Source organism: Salmo trutta, chromosome 12 (genome assembly GCF_901001165.1).
Source record: "Salmo trutta chromosome 12, fSalTru1.1, whole genome shotgun sequence".
Lineage (NCBI taxonomy): Eukaryota > Metazoa > Chordata > Actinopteri > Salmoniformes > Salmonidae > Salmo > Salmo trutta.
The window spans coordinates 11504090-11528184 of record NC_042968.1 but is presented as its reverse complement, the minus strand read 5'-3'; the positions used below and the strand labels follow the sequence as shown (position 1 = coordinate 11528184).

General features: G+C 42.0%; 3 protein-coding genes across 6 annotated transcripts in view; 1 reads left to right on the top strand and 2 right to left on the bottom strand.

Annotated features, from left to right (window-relative positions):
* Positions 1-32: 32 nt before the first annotated feature.
* vps35 (VPS35 retromer complex component) lies at positions 33-14197 on the bottom strand. 3 transcript variants are annotated; one of them, XM_029767098.1, is made up of 17 exons: positions 14093-14197; positions 12978-13076; positions 12636-12732; positions 12359-12482; positions 11960-12142; positions 11268-11487; positions 10615-10698; positions 8860-8969; positions 8638-8734; positions 8199-8347; positions 6711-6918; positions 3456-3611; positions 3227-3349; positions 2710-2889; positions 2284-2523; positions 1717-1860; positions 33-1201 (listed from the first exon to the last, which is right to left on the bottom strand). In XM_029767098.1, exons 1-17 carry the CDS (start codon positions 14093-14095, stop codon positions 1022-1024), a joined length of 2397 nt encoding a protein of 798 aa, XP_029622958.1. In that variant the 5' UTR covers positions 14096-14197; the 3' UTR covers positions 33-1021. The 3 variants fall into 3 exon arrangements, with proteins under 3 accessions (XP_029622958.1, XP_029622960.1, XP_029622959.1); XM_029767100.1 differs by having other exon boundaries at positions 12978-13061; XM_029767099.1 differs by having other exon boundaries at positions 12978-13064; positions 14093-14194.
* Positions 14198-14425: 228 nt separating this feature from the next.
* On the top strand, positions 14426-17784 carry LOC115202923 (origin recognition complex, subunit 6). Its single transcript, XM_029767097.1, has 7 exons — positions 14426-14862; positions 15018-15144; positions 15282-15445; positions 15619-15708; positions 15798-15907; positions 16400-16486; positions 16641-17784. Exons 1-7 carry the CDS (start codon positions 14693-14695, stop codon positions 16766-16768), a joined length of 876 nt encoding a protein of 291 aa, XP_029622957.1. The 5' UTR covers positions 14426-14692; the 3' UTR covers positions 16769-17784.
* Positions 17315-24095, bottom strand: part of LOC115202922 (myosin light chain kinase 3) — a 34042-nt gene continuing 27261 nt past the window's right edge. For both annotated transcript variants that reach the window (XM_029767096.1, XM_029767095.1), the window contains exons 7-13: positions 21717-21826; positions 21354-21495; positions 21160-21230; positions 20781-20909; positions 19617-19769; positions 18628-18763; positions 17315-18489 (exon numbers count right to left, since the gene is read on the bottom strand). In XM_029767096.1, the coding sequence (XP_029622956.1) occupies positions 18415-18489; positions 18628-18763; positions 19617-19769; positions 20781-20909; positions 21160-21230; positions 21354-21495; positions 21717-21826 (816 nt within the window). In that variant the 3' untranslated portion in view covers positions 17315-18414. The remainder of the gene's footprint in view (positions 18490-18627; positions 18764-19616; positions 19770-20780; positions 20910-21159; positions 21231-21353; positions 21496-21716; positions 21827-24095) is intronic.

Here is a 24095-nt window from a genome sequence, read left to right as displayed (position 1 = left end):
ACAGAAGATGGACACTAAAAGTTATAGACATGTAGGGTTAATATCAATTTGTTTATTTGTGCAAATGACATGATATTGATGATATTTATTCTGTTTTTTGCTGATTTACAAGTAGGTCACATACATACAATACATAGGGTTCATAATCCAGAAGACAACGAGATGAATAGAACCCACCTCCAACGAAGATCTTTTAATCAACGTGGACGTCACAGAAATGAAGGTTAGCCGCCACTGTATAAGCTCCGGTGGCAAAGGGGTATCATACACATCAGATCCTCCCACCACTCATCCAGAGCAGGTCTATGTAAAAGCATGCACCAACGCACGCCGCTTAACTCTCTACAAATGGCTGTCAACCACAGAAGGCTGAAACCAGAAATAATAATAATAAAAAAAAAAAGCTCAAGCCAAATGAGTGAAGCCGTTGAGAGAGAGAGGAGGGCAAAGGAAAATCTACAGCCGACAGCCCATGTGTTAGTCCGTGGAGGAGAAGGGGTTGTTGGGTCACAGCGTTAGGTCAACGGGATAACTCTCCCCGGTACAACCTCGTAATGACGCGACATTCTCTAAAAGCAGGCATTATTTCATTCTGCATGGCCACGAAATCATGACGTACAGACAGAGGAGACGAGTAGGGGTCAAAGTTTAAACATGAGCTTCCACTGGCTATATCGTCGCCTACTGAGGGTGACGACGGACAAACAGAAATGGTCAAATATGAAAGAACGACAACACGCAGGAAGTGCAAGGCAAACCGCAGCCTGTACACCATGTATTCTCAAAAGCAACACCATTAAATGCAACACCTTTTCTAAAAATGGTAACATGAAATAAAGAGGGATGATAGAAGGAAGAAGAGTGAGGAGAAAAGGATAGACAGAAAGAGAGATGGAAGGCAGGTGTTGTTGGTGGGAATGGCATTTTTCCCCAATGGATGGAATACCCTGGTGTGAGTGTCTGTGTGTGTGTGTGTGTGTGTGTAAATATATATAGATATTTTTTATAAGTGTAGCGAGCCCTACAGCACCAGGCCCTCATAAGCAGGCCCCTCGGCCTCCGGCGACTCTCTCTGCAGACGCAGGTGTTCCAGTGTGTTGTGGAAGTGTTTGTTGATCTGCTCCGTCTCCTCGCTGGCCTCCAGGTTTGGCAGGTCCTCTCGGATCTTCTGGATCAGCTGGTTCAGAACCTGGACCGTCACCTACAGGGGATCAAGACGTTTCATGATCTTAAATTATAATTTCAAATGGGTTGAAATTAGTTACAAAAAGCAACAATGTATTACCTACTGTAGATATGCACAAATATACTCAGTTATAAGACAAAAGTTACATAATGATTAAGCTGAAAAAATTATGTTAGTGTCTCAAATTGTCCTGACTATGGAGCCCCTGTTCTCACTCCCTGGAGGCCTAGTAGCCTCTAGCTGTTAAAAAGAACCCCCTGATGCAGATGGGGTGTCTGTCTGGTAAATAACCACCAAAGAGTGGGCGTCCCCTTGGAGTTCTAGCAAGTCCCAACACTGTTCCAATAAACTCAGAGAACAGGGGAGATTGGATGGCATCTCTCCAGGGAGCTCAATGTGACCGTCTGCACTTGAAGTGCGTTGAAAAGACATCAGGATTTCACAATGTAGGCCTGGTTCTGAAAAAGCGTGTCAGGAATGAGTGGTAGTACAGACGAGGAGGACAAGAGGAAAGAAAAATGTACACATACCGCATCATTCTCTCTTTCGTAGAAACAGACGTATCTGTTCAGGATCTCAATGAAGAGCTGCACTTGCAATGACGGGTCCATGCACTGGTTGGCGATTTTCAGGGCCTTCTTTAAGCACTCCATCACCCTCTTCCCGTCACGAATCTGAGGACAGAGACACAGTGGAGGTGTAAAACTCTACCACGCATTCACACACAATCCACCTGTAATGAAGAAAGAGGAAGTTGAAAGTGCAACGTGTTCGTTGTCACTTCAGCGGCAACCAATCATAGAACAAAGAGTACCTCATCCTGCATTTCTCACGCTTCAATACTCTGATTATGTATGTCATTATACACAAGGAACCTTAGAATTACCACCCTGCTTTTTTTCTTCTTCCCCGGAACAGAAGACAAAGCAAGCCAATCAGTCTTAAATAAAGGTTAAATAAAAATAAATGCGTCTCAAAACTTGGTTACTAGACTGTTACTGCATGTCCTGTTACTATGGCGACACCATCTTCAGTACTGCACTGTATTTTACACAATAATTATATATATTTCTCCTCTTTGTGATCACAACCCCCACCTCCTCTCCATTCTTTTCAGTGTTGCGTCCGGACCAGAAGAGGTGTGCACAGATGCTGACGGCCCGACACTGGTCTGGCTTCTTGAGCAGCTTGGAGGCGGCGAGCGCACACTGTGTCCTCAGAGGCTCGTGGTTCTCCTCGCTGAAGCATTTCGTTCTCTCAAACGTGCCGATGATCAGCGTGATGGCTGCTAGCTGAGCCTTGGAGTCGCTGATCTCATCCTCATACAGGGAGAAGGCCTGGGGGAGGGAGGGAGGAGGGGGGTTCTCAGAGAAAACAGATAGAGAAAAATTCCTCACTGAAATCAGTGGATCACTGCTGCCAACACAGGGCACAAGTAAACCTGAGGCGAAGAGGGGTAGGGAGTGGGACCTCCCTCCCTCTTTCCAATGTGTCACATTCTCAACCTATTTTGTCCCCTGTACCTGTGACATGAACTCGTAGGCCACAGTCTCGTGGTTCTCGAAGCCAATCTCTCCTGCGGCCAGCGCCCCCTGTAGGAAGAGTCTGAGGGGCAGCTCAGCCAGCTCAGCCTTGATCAGAGCACTGATGGTTTGGTGGGCAAACGAAAAGATCTTCTGGCACTTCTTCTCCCATTTATCATCCTGTGGGACATGTTCAACAAAAGAGGAAACAGTTCAAATCCACCTTCCTGTTTATTATTAATCATCCTCTTCATAACAAAACTATACGTATACTGAACAAAAATATAAAATGCAACAAAGATTTTACTGAGATACAGTTCATAGAAGGAAATCAGTCAATTTAAATTAACAAATTAGGCCCTAATCTATGGATTTCACATGACTGGGCAGGGTGCGCAGCCATTGGTGGGCCTGGGAGGGCATTGGCCCACTCACTTGGGAGACAGGTCCACCAAACCCCCCCCCGTTTATATTTTTGTTCATTCGGCTTAGTTAGGGGAAGGGTTACGTGACGTACTGATGAAGAGTTCTCTTTGTAGCGGAAAGCCAGCTGATAGGCAGCAAACACCAGCGGTGGAAGAGTGTAGCGAATCCTCTGGTTCCCCCCAGCACCAAAGTGCTTCCTGGCTGTATTCAGGATCTGAAGAACATGACGGAGCTCTCCATTAACACATGCCATAAAACACATCTCCTGAAAATACATGGACACTGTGACGGAATTCAACTGTACGATAAGCAAAGCTTACCAGATACTGTTGGTCGGGGTCGTCGGAAAGCAGCAGATGGATAAAGCGACCCACAAGGCTCTGCTCCTCAGCAAAGTCCTCTGGGTCTGGGTCTTCAGCGGGCTGGTCTGGCTGGTCCTGGATCAGTGTCGACACCAGGGTCAAGATGGCATCCACCTTGAGGGAGAGAAAGCGTTGCTCAGCAGTGAGATATTTACAGTGCTTTCAGAAAGTACTCACACCCCTTGACTTTTTCCAGAAATTGTTGTTACAGCCTGAAATAAAAACGGATCAAATTGACTGTCACACACACAATACCCCATAATGTAAAAGTGGACTTCTGTTTTTAGAATTATTTTTATTTTTTACAAATTAATAAAAAATGACACCCCTGAACTGTTTTTGGTCAATAAGTATTCAACTCCTTTGTTATATCAAGACTAAATTAGTACAGGAGTAAAAATGCACTCGTGACATAAGTTGCATGGACTGAAAGTAAAAAAAAGCAGACACTGAATATCCCTTTGAGCATAGTGAAGTTATCAATTAACCTTTGGATTGTGTATCAATACACCCAGTCACTACAAAGATACAGGCATCCTTCCCAACTCAGTTGCCGGAAAGGAAGGAAACCGCTCAGGGATTTCACCATGAGGCCAATGGTGATTTTAAAACAATTACAGAGTTTAATGGCTGTGATAGGAGAAAGCTGAGGATGGATCAACAACATTGTAGTTACCTCAGAATACTAACTTATATAACAGTGAAAAGAAGGAAGCCTGTACAGAATAATAATATTCCAAAACATACATCCTGTTTGCAATAAGGCACAACAGTAATACTGCTAAAAATGTGGCAAAGAAATGCACTTTTTGTCCTGAATACACAGTGTTATATTTGGGGCAAATCCAACAACATCACTGAGTACCACTCTTCACATTTTCAAGCATGTTATGGGTATGCTTCTCATCAGGAAGGACTAGGAAGTTATTTAGGATAAAAATAAATGTAATAGAGCACAGGCAAAATCCTAGAGGAATAACTGGTTCAGTCTGCTTTCCAACAAACACTGGAAGACAAATTCACCTTTCAGCAGGAAAATAAGGCCAAATATACACTGAAGTTGCTTACCAAGAAGACATTGAAATGTTCCCGAGTGGCCTAGTTACAGTTTTGCCAAATTGGCTTGAAACTCCATGGCAAGACTTGAAAATGACATCAACCTTGAAGAATTTTAAAATAATAAATGTGTAAATATTATTCAATCCAGGTTTGCAAAGCTCTTAGAGACTGACCAAAAAACACTCACAGCTGTAATCGTTGCCAAAGGTGATTCTAACATGTATTGACTCAGGGGGTCGAACACTTATCTAATCAATTTCTAAATAATAGAATTTTCCACTTTGACATTACAGAGTATTGTGTGTGAACCGTTGACAAAAAAAAAAACATGAAATAAATAAATAGAGAAAGGCTTTTAAAAAAAGCCTCTTATGGCATTAATGGGAAATCAACGTTCTCCTGGAGTCCCACTAAGAGCTCTCTTAGAAAAGACTGGTGCTCTGAATCATAGTTTACATTGACCTTTTCCAAACAGAAACGTTAGAAAAGGTTAATGTGACTTGAACAGCCAATATCTTGAAGAGAATTGATGGAAATATGTAGGCAGACTGCTTGGAAGTATACAATACAAAGAGCCTTTTGTGGATGCTTACCTAAACAGATAAAGGTAAAAAGAGCCCAACAAGAAAACACTTATGAGAAAGAACACTTATGAGAAAGAACACAACTTAATGTGTAACGTGCAAAAATCTAGTAGCACATATCAGTCAAGTTAGGACACACCTACTCATTCAAGGGTTTTTCTTTATTTTCACAATTTTCTATATTGTAGAATAATAGTGAAGACATCAAAACTATGAAATAACACATATGGAATCATGTAGCAACCAAAAAATGTGTTAAACAAATCAAAATATCTTTTATATTTGAGATTCTCCAAAGTAGCCACCCTTTGCCTTGATTACAGCTTTGCACACTCTTGGCGTTCTCCCAACCAGCTTCATGAGGTAGTCACATGGAATGCATTTCAATTAACATGTATGCCTTGTTAAAAGTTAATTTGTGGAACTTCATTCCTTTTTAATGCTTTTGAACCAATCAGTTGTTTTGTGTCTTTTAAAGTTTCTTCAAGTGCAGTTGCAAAACCCGTTAAGCACATTATGAAACTGGCTCTCACGAGGACCGCCACAGGAAAGGAAGACCCAGAGTTACCTCTGCTGCAGAAGACAAGTTCATTAAAGTTAACTGCACCTCAGATGGCTGCAGCCAAAATAAATGCTTCACAGAGTTCAAGTAATAGACACATCTCAACATCAACTGTTCAGAGGAGACTGCGTGAATCAGGCCTCATGGTCGAATTGCTGCAAAGAAACCACTACTAAAGGACACCAATAAGAAGAGACTTGTTTTGGACAAGAAACACAAGCAATGGACATTAGACCGGTGGAAATTTGCCTTCAGGCTGATGAGGCCGAATGAGATTTTTGGTTCCAACCGCTGTGTTTTTGTGAGACACAGAGTAGGTGAATGGATGATCTCTGCATGTGTGTTTCCCAACGTAAAGCATGGAGGAGGAGGTGTGATGGTGCTTTGCTGGTGACGCTGTCAGTGATTTATTTAGAATTCAAGGCACACTTAACCAGCATGGCTACCACAGTATTTTACAGCCATCCCATCTGCTTTGCGCTTAGCGGGACTATCATTTGTTTTTCAACAGGACAATGACCCAACACACCTCCAGGCTGTGTAAGTGCTATTTGACCAAGAAGGAGAGTGATGGAGTGCTGCATCAGGTGACCTGGCCTCCACAATCACATGACCTCAACCAAATTGAGATGGTTTGGGATGAGTTGGACCACAGAGTGAAGGAAAAGCAGCCAACAAGTGCTCAGCATATGTGGGAACTCCTTCAAGACTGTTGGAAAAGAATTCCAGGTGAAGCTGTTTGAGAGAACGCCAAGCGTGTGCAAAGCTGTCATCAAGGCAAAGGGTGGCTACTTTGAAGAATCTCAAATATATTTTGATTTGTTTTACACATTTTTGGTTACTACATGATTCCATCTGTTATTTCATAGTTTTGATGTCTTCACTATTATTCTACAATGTAGAAAATAGTAAAAATAAAGAAAAACCCTTGAATGAGTAGGTGTGTCTAAACCTTTGACCGGTACTGTATGTGTGCGTTGGTGGGTGTGTGTGTGTGTGTGTACTGACCTGCTCCTGGGCTATAATGGTGGTGTTGTAGTCCACAGTGTTGCTCAGAACGTAACAGCTCATGCTTTTGCGGGACTCATAATCAAAGTACTCGAAGAGCGGAGGGAAGTGCTTGAGCTGCAGAACAGTCAGAATGTTGTTGTAGGTGTCCACTGGGATCTTCAGCAGCCTAGTCAACTCTTTCGAGACTGCGCTACTGGTTGCAATGCTTTGAAAGGGGGGAGACAATAGTTGAGAATGAAAATACTGCAGTAGCTACGGCAATTTTCTTTGTCAGCTATCTTTGGAAATTGGGAAATATAATAACATCCAAATGTCACATGATGGCAGCAAAACAAATTCATTATTATCTATTTTTTGTCTAAAGCAAAAAGGGAATTTCATTAAGACATTACCTCAAACTTTTACAGAGATTTGAGATCATAGACGTAGAAAACACACTTTTCACTATTTTTTTATATTTTTTTTATTTGTTAGTGCTTTGATGAGAAAATGTACTCTGCAACCGGCTTTCTATTCAGATTTGTGAACTTTTCCGTCTCAAGTACGGCTGAACAAAACATTGTAGTCTACTCTAGCACTTTGCTGAAGAATGAGGTTATTCTACTGTCTAGGGGTTGTTTGTTCAGCAAGCTTTTAATGCAAAACACTACAGAATACGTAGACGTTTGAAAGCTTTAGTACTTCACAGCAGGCTGGGACTTACAGGCGTTGGCTACGATTAACTAATCAGGGGTCGCACTAGAGTTCAGAAATCTGCATTTTCAAAACGCAGACCATCAATAAAATCACCCATGATTTATATTGAAAGTCAATAGTGATTTTTTGCTTCAATAGAGTGATCAGGAGTGTGTAACTACGGTTCTCCTTCACAGATACTACATTAGCGCAACACATTTCACAGAAAATAGCTTCATTTTCATCAGATGCCATTTTCAACAGAAGTGGAACACTATTTGGTGTGAAAAAGCAAGAAATTTTTTTACGAAAACGATGCAAGGCCATAATATTTCTAATGTTTATCATAGAAAGAATGTAGTCAGCTACATTTCCTTATGTTTTGCTTGAAGTTAGTCTTAAATGTTACCGTCGAAAAGAAGGCTACACCGAGAAAGGTAGCTACACATCAGTTAGAGCGCCGTCTGCTGCTAGAATGCCCGTTCATTCATTTTTATCAGAGTGGAGAAGTGCAACTAGAGTACAAAGTTAGTCTGATGACGAGCTGAAATTACAATAAGGAGCATTTTAGATCTGCGTTTATAAAACGCAGCAAGATATTTCTTACGCGTTTTATAATTTTTTTTCCTGCGTGAAAAACACAGAATTCTGCGTTAACGCAACCCCTGCTAATATAACTTGATTTTAATTTCCACTAATGTATATCATTGGCCTGATGCAATGCTGAATTCCTCTACTAAACAAAGAAGAAGAACTATCCAGAAGATCAACTAATGTAACACTGAGACGGGGACATGGTAGTGCTCTTACTGCTCCAGGTTGAGCTTGTTGAAGATCTCCACTGTGCTCTCCAACACCTTGTCCACATAGTCCACCCGGTCAGGGTAGCACTTCATGGCCAGGTTGATGAGGGACACCTGTAGTGAGACCACATCCTCCGAAGGCATGTCCTGGCGGGACTGGGGGGGAAAAGATGAAATACAAAATAAGGTAATAACATAATGTAGCCTACTTCAGTTTAATTGCTTAAACTTAAGCATACATCAAGGTCATGAGATTGAGTCGATGAGAGGAAAACTAGATCTAGATTTTGCGCCAGAATTTGTCTTTTGAGTGAGAGGTAACAATAAGGCAATAGAATATATGCAGGGGAATTTCTAACGATCAAATCAATGAGAAAATGGATTGCAGGAGAAAAGAGGAAAAAAAATTGAAAAAAATAAGAATAAAGTCTTTCTCCATCACTTACCTGTATAACTGTGGCTACTTGTTGGGAGAAAATATCAAACAGTTTGATTTCAGCAGGGATTCCAGGTCCATCTTCTCGGTGAGCAAACAAAGCCAGTCTAAAACAGAGAAGACCAATCACGTCAGTGGGTTCAAGCACAACACCAAGGGAAAATGGAAAAGCGCAAACCTGTGTGTAGTGTACTGAACGAAATGAGATCATATGTCGCAGAGTTAACGTCACCTGTCAATGAGAGCGATGATGATGTTTTTGACATTGACGTGCTGATGCAGGTCGGCACAGGAACGAAGGAATAGGTTCAGTGTCTGAAGGTGGAACTCATCAGGGAAAACCTATTAGAAGAGACAGCAGAGCAGGGTGACACCTCTACCATGTGACCAGTCTATGTGATTAATCAGTAATAAACTCAGCGAAAAAAAATTAAAAAGTCCCCTTTTCAGTACCCTGTCTTTCAAAGATAAATAACTACAAATCGAAATAACTTCACAGATCATCATTGTAAAGAGCTTAAACACTGTTTCCCATGCTTGTTCAATGAACCATAAACAATTAATGAACATGCACCTCTGGAACGGTCATTAAGACACCAACAGCTTACAGACGGTGGGCAATTAAGGTCACAGTTATGAAAACTAAGGACACTAAAGAGGCCTTTCTATTGACTCTGAAAAACACCAAAGAAAGATGCCCAGGGTCCCTGCTCATCTGTGTGAACGCGCCTTAGGCATGCTGCAAGGAGGCATGAGGACTGCAGATGTGGCCAGGGCAATAAATTGCAATGTCCGTACAGTGAGACGCCTAAGACAGCGCTACAGGGAGACAGGACGGACAGCTGATCGTCCTCGCAGTGGCAGACCACGTGTAACAACACCTGCACAGGATCGGTACATCCGAACATCACACCTGCGGGACAGGTACAGGATGGCAACAACAACTGCCCAAGTTACACGAGGAACGCACAATCCCTCCATCAGTGCTCAGACTGTCCGCAATAGGCTGAGAGAGGCTGGATTGAGGGCTTGTAGGCCTGTTTAAAGGCAGGTCCTCACCAGACATCACCGGCAACAACGTCGCCTATGGGCACAAACCCATCGTTGCTGGACCAGACAGGACTGGCAAAAAGTGCTCTTCACTGATGATTCGAGGTTTTGTCTCATCAGGGCTGATGGTCGGATTCACATTTATCGTCGAAGGAATGAGTGTAACATCGAGGCCTGTACTCTGGAGGGGGATCGATTTGGAGGTTGAGGGTCCGTTATGGTCTGGGGCGGTGTGTCACACCATCATCGGACTGAGCTTGTTGTTATTGCAGGCAATCTCAACGCTGTGCGTTACAGGGAAGACATCCTCCTCCCGCATATGGTACCCTTCCTGCAGGCTCATCCTGACATTACCCTCCAGCATGACAATGCCACCAGCCATACTGCTCATTCTGTGTGTGATTTCCTGCAAGACAGAAATGGCAGTGTTCTGCCATGGCCAGCGAAGAGCCCGGATCTCAATCCCATTGAGCACGTCTGGGACCTGTTGGATCGGAGGGTGAGGGCTAGGGCCATTCCCCCCAGAAATGTCTGGGAACTTGCAGGTGCCTTGGTGGAAGAGTGGGGTAACATCTCTCAGCAAGAACAGGCAAATCTGGTGCAGTTCATGAGGAGGAGATGCACTGCAGTACTTAATGCAGCTGGTGGCCACACCAGATACTGACTGTTACTTTTGACCCCCCCCCCCCTTTGTTCAGGGACACATTATTAAATTTCTGTTAGTCACATTGTCTGTGGAACTTGTTCAGTTTATGTCTCAGTTGTTGAATCTTGTTATGTTCATACAAATATTTAAGTTTAATATTTAAGTTAAGTTTGCTGAAAATAAACGCAGTTGACAGTGAGAGGACGTTGCTTTTTTTTGCTGAGTTAGTTCATGCGTATGCATTTCCTACTACAGACCTTGACGCAATGACAAACTGGAAACAGTAGTTACCTGAATGATGCACTCCATGAGATATTCTTGAGCCAGGGAATCTCGGCAGTTTACCACCTGCTCTAGGACACCGGACAGCACAATCTGGGGAGAGAAATAACCCAAACACAATGGGCATCCTCTCTAGATATACGGGACTTACGTATTTCTGTATTTTCTGCACATTGTAATACATATTCAATGTAATATTTTACCCAATACTGCATCCCTCTTTGCCAAACATAATTTCTAAAGGTAAAGTAGATATAATAGCAGAAATAAAACATCAAAAGAGGTGCTCAGGGTTAAGAACCCCTCTCTGAGCTTGACAAGGATCATCTTCTCCAGTCTCCACGCCCTCAGCTAGACAAACAACAAAGGCTAAACCCTACATAATTCTACAGGTGCTCTTTATTCTAGAACAGTGCATGCTGTGTTCCTAGTCTCCTCTGCATGGCGCTCTCAATTGAAGTACGTGAATACATTTGCAAGCCAATATCTGAAGCGGCAAACAACCATTCTGATTAATATTAATTACACAGTCTTCACGGCAGTTCCAGGTGACTCATACATCAGCATTCAGAGTTAATGCCAAGGGTTCCATTGTACTTCCAGTACACGCAAATGTACGGCTCTAGACGTCGATATATATAGGCAGACATGCAAACACAAACCTGTTTATACTTTTCCACGTTGACCCCCTCCAGCTGGCTGAGTCGAACCAGGTTGGTCCCAACCAGGATGCGCAGCTCCTGCCTCTCCTTCTCCCTCTTCTCCCTGTCTCGGCTGTGGCCCTGGTGCTGCATGCGCACCCACAGCTTATTCATCTCAGCAAAATTCAGCAGCACAAAGTCAATGGAGTCGTTAATGTCTCCCGTCATCGCATCCTCCCCTCTGGAAAGACGTTAGAGATGAGATCCAAAAGTTCTGCCTCATTAAGTGGGGTATGATATATCAAAAGGAAGTATATAGGCCTTTTCATTAAATCAATAACTGAACGGTCACATTTAAAAACTTCCGGGATGATTGCTAAACAATGAGCTCAAATCCTCATTCAATCAGAGGACGGAAACAACATAATGAGAATGTCTGGTTAACACACGGAGGCCTGGATTGCGAGTGGGAATCGGTCGATGAGAATGAGTGAGGGGCAGCTCAGGAGGATGAGCCCCGTGAGGAGAGACTGAGAGAATCTCAATTGCATATTCCTTGCGTCCTCTTTTTCCCTCACCTCCTTCAAAAAAACCTTTGGATGAGAAAGCCAGAGGTCCCTCCCCTCTGCCCTTCTCCTCCAAAAGGTTTTGTGAAAGAGGCGAGGAGAGAGGACGCAAGGAGTATGTCATTGACATTCTCCCTTTGTTCTTACTCTAGCTGCTCCCCGTCATCAGGCAGGATGTTGCGGGTGCACTGTAGCAGGTAGTTTCTGAGGAATAGGCCTCTCAGCGGGTGCTGCACCCCACGACACATCTCCACCAGGTCCTTCAAGATGTCCTTACGCGACTGAGGGAAGGAGCGAACATACACCACCCCCACAGTGATCAGCAGGTAACTGGGGAGAGAGGAGATGGGGGGTCATTACTTGTCCTGTTTCCTATTCCTCTAGGGTCAAGCTGCATCTAGTTTTCACTGCCTAATAGAGGACATCGTTGTCACATGATTGATCACATGTACAAGTAGGCTAGTCCAAGAGAACATGTGCAGCTCTCCATTTACACTTCACTTTATTCACTAGCTGACACGATCATTAGGGTGCTTGAGTACTCACAGTCTGGGGATGATGTTCCCTGCATATTGAACCAGCTCATAGAGGTCAGCCACTTTCCTGCCCTTGGCAAACTCATCTGTCAGGTACACCTCCAGGTAGTGGAGCTCGTCAGAGATGGCCATGTCTGCACTCAGAATTAAGGACTCATAGCCCAACTGTAAATAACACCAAACCTGGACTTGCCTAGAACAGTCAAATGATCTGGAGAATGAGGAGAGTCATTTTTTTTTTTAATGTCTAGACCAGAGATCCATAGGTTGCAGCAGGTAAAGGATACAGAGTTCATAGTAGCTCTTTGGCGATAACATGGAGGTCCTGAGTTCCCCCAGCATGTTAGATGCATGTTTCAATGCATCCATCAGCTTGTTCTTGTCCTACAGATGGAAGTGTCAGCAATCAAACAAGTCAAGTAACAAGTCAATATGAGTAAACAGTACAGTTAGGTTAATCTCTGATACACTGCTCCAAAATATGCTGCAGTGTAACTTGTGGCTAGTAAACAGTGTCTCTCTCATACACTAATGAGGGTCAGAGAACACAATACATATTTGCTATATTGTAAACAGAAAAGAGAAGGAAGTCAAAGGGCCTCCCACAGGAGGAAACAGGCAGATCTTACCAGGCAACGTTTCATCTGAAATGACTGGACCTTGACAGCCTGCACGGCTTCATCAAGTAGCTTTTCCTGCTCGTCCTGGGGTGACTGCTGTGTGGTAGGCTGAAAGACAGCACACTGAAGCTCAGAGGAATGCCATGCATGTTACTCTGACATACTCCACCATTATAGCTACAGTGGTTTACAGTTACAGGGAGCTGAGACATGACATTGACTCAGATGCTCAGTAAACTGGCTATGCCCCAAGGAAAACAATTAAATGATTGATGGTACTGTACTGGCCAACATAAACATCGATTTAGCTAATTCATAGTTGTCCTAATGTCAGCCCTCTGGATGGCCTGAGATTAGAAATGGTGAAAAATATTAACTTGCCTCATCAAGACTGTAATATGACTGCAAGCTAGCACTGAGTCACTAGACTATCAAGTGGTTAACTACTAATTCGTATGCACTGTGTTCACACTAACCATGTTTATGTCTAGCTATACTGACATCACCAGAATGATCAATGACTGACAGCTAGCTGATGGCTAATCTTTGCTTAGCCATCAACTAGCTATTGAAGTAGCTAGCTAACGTTAGTTGTGGTGGACAGGTTTGTATATTTGGCCCTCTGTCACGGATAACCGATTTTTAGCTATGTAGCTTGTTCGCTAGTTACATATGCCAAGTTAAATCGATATTCTCTCTGATCTTTACTAGCTCCGTTAGCTAACTAGATAGCTAACCGGCTACAGTCTAGACATTTCATGAAAATACTAACTATCAAACTGCACTCCTTTGACTTTGTGAAATGTGTGCATTAAAAGTAAGAGATAGAAATAATCGACCATAAGAGATGCTAGACAACAACGGATCGGTCGATTCTTTAAAAATGAAATGTGTTGACAGTTAGCCTACAGTAGCCTTAGCCAGCTACTAGCTAGTGGGAAGCTATATCGTTTCTAGATAGGCCGTAGCTAGCTAGCGCCACCCACAACTTGAGTCTGTTTTCGAGTCTCAGTATCAGCAATAACAAAAACACAATACCTAAAATGAATGATTGGATGCACAGAATGATTGGATGCATAATAATCACAAGTATTAAGAGTAGCTATCTTATCCGTTTCACTTACCATGATTATCAAGTTTGTATCAGCAAACTGGTAGCTAACCCTGAAATCGTTTCCCAGTCATGTGACTGCTACCAATCCACCCAGCTACCCAGTTTCCACTAGTTACCACAGCCACAAAGTCAAATCGTAATATATCGTATAAATTCATGAAAACAACAATTTACTTTTTGTTCTTAGTTTAAGGTTAGGGATAGCAGTGTGGTTAAGGTTATGGTTGAGGTTATGATTAGGTTTTAAAAAAAAACAGATTTTAAGAAAATAAATTGTAGAAATGGGCGTGGTTTATGACTTTGTGGCTGTAATAACTAGTGGCGACCAAGCTATTCTTTCCATAGAATCGCCCGCATTGGCTGAGCCGAAAACAAAGTGTGGGAATACGTCTCCCATTGGCTAAATTACAGTTTACAATAGCGCTAGCACAAATATTTAGACAGAGATCCAATTAATACAATGTGATATATGCAAATATATTGTGAGTAGATCATTTGATGCTCAGCTCTCTTTGTGAAAAAAAGTGGAGTTCTTTTCAGCAACAAGTACGCAAACAGACGTCGTGTCGTCATAGCCAATGGGAATGTCGAAAGATGGCTGGTAGGCGTGATGGCGTCGGAAGTCTGGCACGTTTTTGTGTCTAACTACTCGACTGGAGAACTTTGTTTTTTTATTCTCTCGTTGGCAGACAAGAACATTTGTTATTTACTGGAAATGGAGAAAGAGCTGTTTACTAAACTTGCATCTAAAATGGGTATAACCTCTGCAAGAATTCTACGGTGAGTCTGTAAAACGATAATATTAGCTAGCTAGTATACTTGAGACGGGACCATAGTTCAAAGCTAACGTTAGCTAGGTAACCTGCTTGCCAACAGCTGTTATTATTTTGCTTCTTGATAACGTTTCCTAAACTCTGTTTGCATCTATATTACAGCCAAGCAGAGGAGTACATGCGATTGTCGCTGGTTAGATGCACAGGACTCAGAAATACTACGGATACAAGCAAAGCAATAATTTGTCTAGAGCTGGCAGCAACATCAATGAAGTTACCCCTGGACAAAGTACGTATTTTTTATATTTTTTTACATTTAGCTTTGTGATGACGAGCCACCTCGCTTTTTAATCAAATAACTAAATACCCTTGTATTGCTCCGCTAACGTGCCCTATGAAAACTGGCTTTGTGCTATGTTTCTTCAGGAATATACCGTCAAATTATCCGGGCTGAACAAGAAGCAGTATCAAAGCACTCTGAAGGCCATAGAATGCATGCTTGGCCTTGAGTCTCACCTGGGACTTCGAGACCTTGCTGTTCAGTTTGGGTGCATGGATGCAGTCAAAGTAGCAACCCAAATACTAGAACGGTGAGAACTTGAAGAGTAGCCTACATCTGGCCAACACAACTATTCTATAAATCTTTTGGAAGCTACTATATTATGCAAGTCTTCTTTCCTGAGCAAGACAAAGTCCCAAATATCATATAAGTTGGTCAATGTAAATGTTAGTTTATTAAGTTTAATCCATGTTTGTGTTCCAGGTATAAAGCAAGCCTTCCTGCTGCTCAGCAGAATGATGTGGACCTGTCAAAACCACTCTTCACTACAGCTGCTTTGAATACTGCATGCAAGTGAGTGTTACCGTGTTCGTTTTCTCCATAAACCATTCGACCTGATGATTAATGCAACCTAATCACTATCCCCATGGACATCTCTCCAGATGCTTGAAGATCAAAGTGGACAGGAAGCTGGTAGCATCATCTGGTGCTAAAAAGGGAGTCTTTGACAGGCTGTGCACCCAGCTCCAGAAACTGGGACAGGACATCTGCAGTAAGTCTGCTGTGAAATGATAAAGGGGTTTGACTAACATATGGTGGGAAATGGGTGAAAACCCAGGAAGGGCCTTTGGATTTAAAAACGTACTTCCGAGCCATAATGTTCTGTTAAAACGATACCTTTTTCTGCGACATACGCTTCAGAAAGCTGGTGTATGAATTATTGTGGCCATTTGTACTTTTTCCCCGGGTGTGTAGATTTTTACTTTACTGGGTGAAAAGAGAATGTTGGTCATTCCTCTCTCTCCTTGTTGTCGTAGTTACAAGGGAGAGAGTGGATGTTCTATTGTAGGACTGAACTTGATGTCCCTATCACGGCATACAACATGCCTATTACAAGCATACAACATGCCTATTACAAGCAATCTCGGAATGTTGTGGCTGAAATCAGTGTCTGCTGGCAGTAGGTAGTGAGTTCAGGTATGGTCCTCTCTCCCCAGGTATGATCTTAAGTATCTTTTGATTTGTATTATTTTGTTCCTATTAGAAGAAGCCACTCCACTGAAGAATCCAGTTAAAATGGCACAGAAAAGACAGAAAACACTCATGGAAAGTATTGAACAAAAAGAGGAAGGTAAATGTGACCAAATAAATAATAACTATACCAAATTCCTGATTATGTCCTTAGAAGTTTGTAACTCTTAATCTTTGCTGTTGTGCGGTGTTAAAACAGTGTTAGACTGCACAAAATATTCCCTCTATCATGGCCTTTTCCTCCTCCATTTCAGAGGAAGATCTGCCAATGTCTCAAAAGCAGCTGAAAGAGGACTCTGAGGAGAGTGCGACAGAGGATTACAAAGAGTGGAAGCGAAGAATCTTGGAGAATGCCCTTAAAGCCAAACAAGCCAATGCATGAAAGTTAATTTGAAATTCATTGCTGTTTATTTATTACGAAAGAGTGTCATGGCTGAGCTGACTAAGGGGAAAGGTTCTCACAAGCTTGGGCATGTGATCTGTGAAAATGCTGTATACAGTGCTGAGTAGTGAGGCTGGAGCTCTCGTTTTTCTTTGAATGTGAACGCTGATGAGCAGGTACAAATCTGCTAAGGAAGCACACAGTAGCTCCATATCTGAGTTACTTCAGTTTTTGGAGAAGGTTAACTGAAAGGGGTGTTTATTTTTTATTTTATCATTGTTTATTGTTTCAACCATGGTTATTTTATGCTATAAGCAAGCATGATACGTTTTGTATTCCATACAGTACATTGACTTGTCTGCCCCTCAGTGGCCGTGTATGAGATTTACTCTTGAGAGAATTCTGCTGTGCTGTTGCTGGTCAATGTGTTGGATTTGTACAGTTTTAAGATGAACATTCTGTGGTGTTTTTAAAACGGCTAACTACAATTTCCCTAATTTTGCAAAATTACAATTTATGGTGGTATAGACAGTCTTACCAGCTGGCATTATCAACAGTTTTTATTTAGACAGACCACATTGAGTACCACAGTATGAGTCAAATGGTTCTAATTGTTTTTCATTTTTCCATCTGGGATTTTAGAAATACTTAATATAAGTTGTGTGTTTCGTCTAGGTTTACCCCGGCGTGACGTTTTGATAACCGCACAAATCTCTCTCGGACAAGGTAACATATCAATAATTAGCATTGCGAATTTGAGAAAATTGAGGCAAATATATTTATTAAAATTCACGTTGTCCGAGAGAATTACACAGCTATCAAAACGGCACGCGAAGGTAAACCTACACCGAACACAAAATTAATTTGAATTTGTCAAATTCACGATGTGAAAAATGAGTGGCGGGAAAAAACATTGTAGCCATTTTTGTGTTTATGGGTGTTGGACTATTGCCAATAGTAAAAGTCAGTGTCCTTTTGTGGCTTCACTTATTTTAATAAATTAACATTTATAGTCATATTGAGTTATTCTTGCTGAGTTCAAGTGGAGGTGGGGACACTGTCACAAAATAATGCTATATGGGAGCACTATACAGTCAGGTTGTGTAGCATGCAAACAAGTGGCACATTCAAAGCCTTCATAGAAGGAAAGATTGACCAGACAAGGTCATCTGTGTGATTGTGAAGATTCACTTACCATATTCAATAAACCCCAAAAAAAGAAAGCCTTGCGAATAATGTGTAATTGTGATGTCAACTTGATGTACATTCAGTAAAGCAGTTCAAACATAAGTCAGTAAGATTTGTCATTAAATAAACAATTACACCTAAGTAAGTAGTAGGCAACCTGCTTGAAGCGCACTGTGAGCCCCGGATAATTTAGTAATCACTAACATCACCCACAGGAAGACTGCACAAAGTTGTGCACTGTACTGTATAAAAAGTGAGTAGAATACTACAGTACATTTCAATAAATGTCCATCATTGCAATTTGCATACCAATGCCAGACACTGTTGCAGATCACGTCCTGTTCAGTTGCCTCAGTCCAACTAGCATAAATGGCAGGACTGCCTGCCATGGAGGTGCAGCACGACAGCAATACACGCGAGGCACAACTACTCAGTCTTTGACAGCAGTCTTCTCAATGCTATACAGTGTTTATGGGATGATTCTGGCGAAACCTCTTCAGCCTGTTGGCTGCAGCAACCACATAGAAGTGTTTCTGCAAGGAAGTAGAATAATTGAACTTAGATCACTTTCTTATAAAGATTTCATTCAGACAATTCACTGTGACACAGATGCAATGTGTAGACCTATGGTGGGATGCACGGGAACATGCGTAAATGGCTTCAGTTCTCACCTTCCACTGTTTATGAGCGGCCAGGTAGCGCTGGAGCTTGACTTGGGACTTGAGCCGCACCTGGTGCAATTTGGCTTTATCCTCCAGATTGTTCAGCCAGGCATGCTTCATGCAGCCAGTTGCACTGAGTCGACTGCTACAATACAGACCCAGGATAGGGGTATCAATACACACAGGTCTACGGCCCAAATGAACATTCATCAAGAGACTTGGTTGACTATAATTTTACACGATGTGGTACAACTCCCAAAACTTGACAACTTCCAAAACCGTATTTCCCCTTTCTGTTTCTAAACTGAGTTTTCAATGCCGCTGCCATTATGGGGTGAAAACATTCTCCGTAACCCATGCCTCATATAATTCTGGTAGCCTATCATGAAATAGCTGCTGCTAACAGCAGAGATGTACCCATTCCCTGGATAGAAAAGTAGCCTGATGAGCCCACTATGTTCCTTTTCACCATGGCTGATAGTGGGTGTGGGGGTGAATAACACACAACTAAGTGCCCCGATTAGGAATGACCAGATCATTAACGGTGACACAGCACAGAAAGAACAACAAGGTGCCTGTTGCCATCTGCAATCCGGGCTGCCGTTGTTTCCTGCCAGCTGACCACTCAGGGAACAGTCCAGTGTGGGAGCACACACACAACTCACTCAGGCCCTGGCAGTGTAGTTTGCATTTAATGTGACTCAAATGTGCTACTTTCTATTGACCTTCTATATCCTGTTTACTCAACTCATTTGGATTTCATGGCACATATTCAAATAACCCATTTAGACAAATGGCAAAATGAACCATCAACAGTCTGATTGGGATTCAGTGGCAATGAGGTGCATTCAGTTAGAATATTCCTGCCTTAGGCAAACAATAGGCCTTTTCATTTTACTAAATGAGATGGCGCTACGGCCATGATTGAGTGGAGAGGACAAAGAGGGAGAAACAATATAGATGAATAGAAAATGAATTGTAAGGAAGATATGAAATACCATTTAGTTGGAATCAGCAGTCTGGTAACAAAGTCCTTAGCTTCCTCTGTGACATTCTCGAATGCCTCTGAATCAAAATCCCAGTTGGCGTGAAGGATGTTGTTCATAGTCTCTGCATCATTGTCCCCCAGGAAAGGAGACAGTCCACTCAGACTAATAAAACAGGGAGATATTCTGGGTTAGTTACATTTTCACACAGTCCTTCTATACACTGACTCATTAGAAAGACAAAGCAGTCATCAAAGTCATGATGCTACAGAGAGCTCTGGCTCAGTGCCCTGTTGCATGGAATGAAAAGTATGGGCCAGGTATGTAAATACGAAGTTTGAGAATATGAATCTTAGACCCATACCACACTTCAACACAAAGACTGTGGGCAATGGTTACGAAGGACCAGATGTACGTGCCACGTTCCAGAGAAATTGAAACAAAACACAATCACATGCTGATGCTTACTCTAAATAAAATAGAATAATTCAATTAGCACCATGGAGCCCTGGGTAGTGCTAGGTATTCAGGCAAGCTGGCGAGCATAGAGTGGGACAGCTACACATTCTTATTTTGGGCGAACCCTCCTAAATCTTCTTGGACAGCTGTCAGGTTATTAGCATCAATTGAATCTGCCGGGTCCTGAGAAAAAACAGACGGCCATTGGGATGCACACAGTTCATTCAGGGCCATGGTTGAGGCTGACAGGCGACATTGCGAGGGGGCAGCAGTGGGTATGAATTTAGTCATAGCTGAACAGTGTGCTAGTGTGAGTGACAAGAGACAAATGTGCATTTATAGATGGATTGCAAGCATGTTTCCAGTGGCTAGGATACCATTGGTTGACCCTTTACAACAGATCAGATCCTCATGTTACACCAGAGGAGGCTGGTGGGACGAGCTATAGGAGGACAGGCTCATTGTAATGGCTGCAATGGAATTCATGGAATGGAGTCAATCATGTGGTTTCCACATGTTTGATGTGTTCGATATTGTTCCATTTATTCCACTCCAGCCATTACAATGAGCCCATCTTCCTATAGCCCCTCCCACCAGCCTCCACTGTGTTACAAGGTATGACTGATGCTGCTGCCTTGCAGAGGTGTGTGGTGAGTATATTTGTCAAGCGGAGGTGTTTCTCTCTCTCTGTGTGTGTGGGTGTGTGGTGATACTCACAGCATATAAGTAATGACTCCCACACTCCACATGTCCGTTGGGAATGAGACAAAGTCATAGTTGACCACCTCAGGAGCCAGAAATTCTGGGGTGCCAAAATTGACCTTTAGTTTCTCTCTGGGTCTGTACCTGAGGGGGGACAAGCACATTTGAACTATGGGAACATAAAGATCTCACGTCTTACAAGAGATTCATGGGTGGAGACTCAGAGTTACAGGGACGGACAACTTTTTACCAAGCTGTCTACTGGGTGACTGTTACCATGACTACCTCATTGGCTACTCAATTGAGAATGATGGGAAAAGGGGACGTCAATAGATGAGATTTGTAGATTAAAACAGTTATTGTCACTGAATGGAGAAAATACTGTGAAACATACTTTCTGGCCAGACCAAAGTCTATTATCTTGATCTGGTTCCCTGTGGAGTTGACACAAAGAATGTTCTCTGGCTGAGAGGAAATAAGGAGAGCATGTAAGAATCCTCACACCAGGGTGATATGTAAATATAATTCAAATCCATGTCAAACTAACAAGTCTTGCAATATATTCTATGTATAGTATAAGATTTTTACCTTGAGGTCTAAATGGAGAATGTATTGCTGATGGAGGTACTGTACCCCCTCACAGATCTGTCTCATAAACACGATGGCATCCAGCTCTGTCAGCTGGTAGTTCTCGTCAACGATCCGGTCAAACAACTCGCCACCGTCCACACTGCAAAGACAGGGAGCTGGTCAGTGCTGGAAAAGTGATATTGTGCTACTGTGCAAGAAGCAAAGAAGAGCTGAGGAAATTGAGTGGCATAGGGGTTAATTCCACTAAAACAATGCTTTATAGCCTGGAACAGTGTTTGCCGTACCCACATGAAATGCAGATAGGTGGTGCTATTAGAGTTGCAATTTCTAAATACTGACTTAATGAGAATAATGACTTACTACTCCATAATAAGCGTAAGATTTGTCCGTGACTCAAAGGCATCATAAAGCTGAATCAGATTCACATGGTTAAGTTGGTTCATCACTCCTATTTCATTCTTCACTTCCTCCTTTGTTACCCAGTGGGAGGGAGGACAGAGAGAGAGAGAGAATAAGGAAATAAGAGAAGAGAGAGCAGGAAGTCACTCAACCTCAGCAAAAGGAAAATCACAATCTATCACATTTCATGATTTTAGAGAGAAAAAAATCTAACCACTCTGGAGGGTGCTTATACCCATACCAATTATACGTATATGACACTATACCTTAAACATATTCATTGAACAATGTATTATGCAAACCTGGGTTCAACTCAATGATGTATACAAACCCTGGATTGCTGATGCTATTTATTGGCCAGTGAGAGGCTTTGAAGCCACCGGTCGGCCATATTGGCACTCCCCAGTAGGTACAGTCCTCCATACGAATGAATGGAATTCTAGAGTATTTCACTTAAATGTTCAAGGTCAAAATTACATTTATTTAAGTATTTCTGCTGTTGTAGTGGGGACAGTAACATTAGTAATCTAAAACAATTATACTATGATTTAAAAGGTATACATTAAGGTGTCTGTAATAGAATAAATGTGACAAAAACAAATGTAGAAATTAGTAAATGCATTTCTATAGCTTCCAAAATATTTTTTACAATGGTGTGGGAGTGACAAAATGGAGGCATGGTGGCTTCAACACAGCGCCCCCTATCAGTCATCTAATAATGTGGCCCCAATAAACTACTTATATTGAAATTATTTGAAAATATTTTCAAATAATTTCCTATAAATAGTCTACTATTTAAAAGTATTTTCAAATACTTCTTTCCAAATACATTATTTCAAATACCTAACCGACCTGGGCTAAATGCATGGGAGTGTATTTGAGTCAGTGTATTTGACTATTTTCAAATACATGCAAATGTATTTCCAAACACATTCCAATATTAAAATAACATTTTGTAAAAGACAAGTATTTTAATTTGAAAGTAATTGAAATACCCTAAAAATATATTATATTATATGATATTATTCCAGTAAGAAACAAATTAAAAGTGGATATTTCTGATATGTAGGAGTACATAAGAGCCATTTGCCATTCTGTTCAAACAGAAATGAATTACCTCTGAACAAAATGCGTACATCACATATTGGACATGAGAAACATCGTACTTTGCTCAGTGTATGATTGATTAAGAAATGCATTATTAATCACAAAATCAATATCAGCTTTCTGTACCAGCTTTCTGTTGTACTCATTCAAAGGCAAGGTCAGAAGAGAAGCCAAAGTTGCATCGTTAAAAAAGTGCTTATAAAGAGAGTGTGATGATTAGCAGGTGTAATAGGATGTGAAATTAATCTTGACGGGAGCCGTGATGGATTTTGGGTAAGAGAAGAGACACAGGTGCATGCTGTGTGCGTTCTCAGCGAGTGTGTGTCTATGAGTGTCAAAGAGAAATGGAAAGAGTAAAAATAGAAAATGTAAATATGTGTAAAAATATGCAGAAATCAATCTGCCATTTCCTGGAAATATCTTTTCAATAACCAAAAATATTGTTTTTTCAGCTGTTTGAAGCTGGTGTACAGATCCGAAATTAAAAGACGCAAAAATGAAACTTACCAACGGGAAGCATAGAAATAGTGCACATAGAACAGATCTACCGCTTCTTATGCCGGGTGTACACTACACGACTTTCAAAATCCAAACATCGCTGAACCTCTCACATTAAACAACCGTCTTTCCTGTGGTTATTCGTCTTGCTTGCCAATCTGGCACAGACGAGGTGTCACACACTACAAGATTCTTCACTTGGCCATGAGGATTCTCCACACCACCACGCTGTCTCGTGAAAACAGTGACGTGACAATTAGATTGTTAACGTAGCTAGAACGAGCTGCGGCTCAAAGCAGCCTCATAAAAGTTCCCAGTCAGACGTTCACGCTTGCCATACAGAGTTGAAATAGCCAACATTTTGAATTGAATAACATTGCTTCTGAACTTCATAGCTGTAACGATTTGACACTTTTGCTTTGGTCAAAGGCAAGTACAAATGCATATCACCCTGCATCCCACTGCTGGCTTGTCTCTGAAGCTAAGCAGGGTTGGTCATGTTCGGTCCCTGGATGGGATACCAGATGCTACTGGAAGTGGTGTTGGAGGGCCTGTAGGAGGCACTCTTTCCTCTGGTCTACAAAAATATCCCAGGGCAGTGATTGGGGACATTGCCCTGTATAGGGTGCCCACTTTCGGATGGGACATTAAACGGGTGTCCTGACTCTCTGTGGTCACTAAAGATCCCTAGGCACTTACCGTAAGAGTATGGGTGTTAACCCCAGTGTCCTGGCT

What these genes read in the sequence shown, in the direction of transcription:
- LOC115202923 (XM_029767097.1), top strand. Translation starts at nt 14,693, where the DNA reads ATGGCGTCGGAAGTCTGGCACGTTTTTGTGTCTAACTACTCGACTGGA. An exon ending in TGAAGTTACCCCTGGACAAA is followed by an intron (nt 15,145 to 15,281) that starts GTACGTATTTTT and finishes ATGTTTCTTCAG; the next exon opens with GAATATACCGTCAAATTATC. An exon ending in GCTTTGAATACTGCATGCAA is followed by an intron (nt 15,709 to 15,797) that starts GTGAGTGTTACC and finishes ACATCTCTCCAG; the next exon opens with ATGCTTGAAGATCAAAGTGG.
- vps35 (XM_029767098.1), bottom strand. An exon ending in ACGTGGAAAAGTATAAACAG is followed by an intron (nt 10,699 to 11,267) that starts GTTTGTGTTTGC and finishes TTCTCTCCCCAG; the next exon opens with ATTGTGCTGTCCGGTGTCCT. An exon ending in ACCCCGACCAACAGTATCTG is followed by an intron (nt 3,350 to 3,455) that starts GTAAGCTTTGCT and finishes CATGTTCTTCAG; the next exon opens with ATCCTGAATACAGCCAGGAA.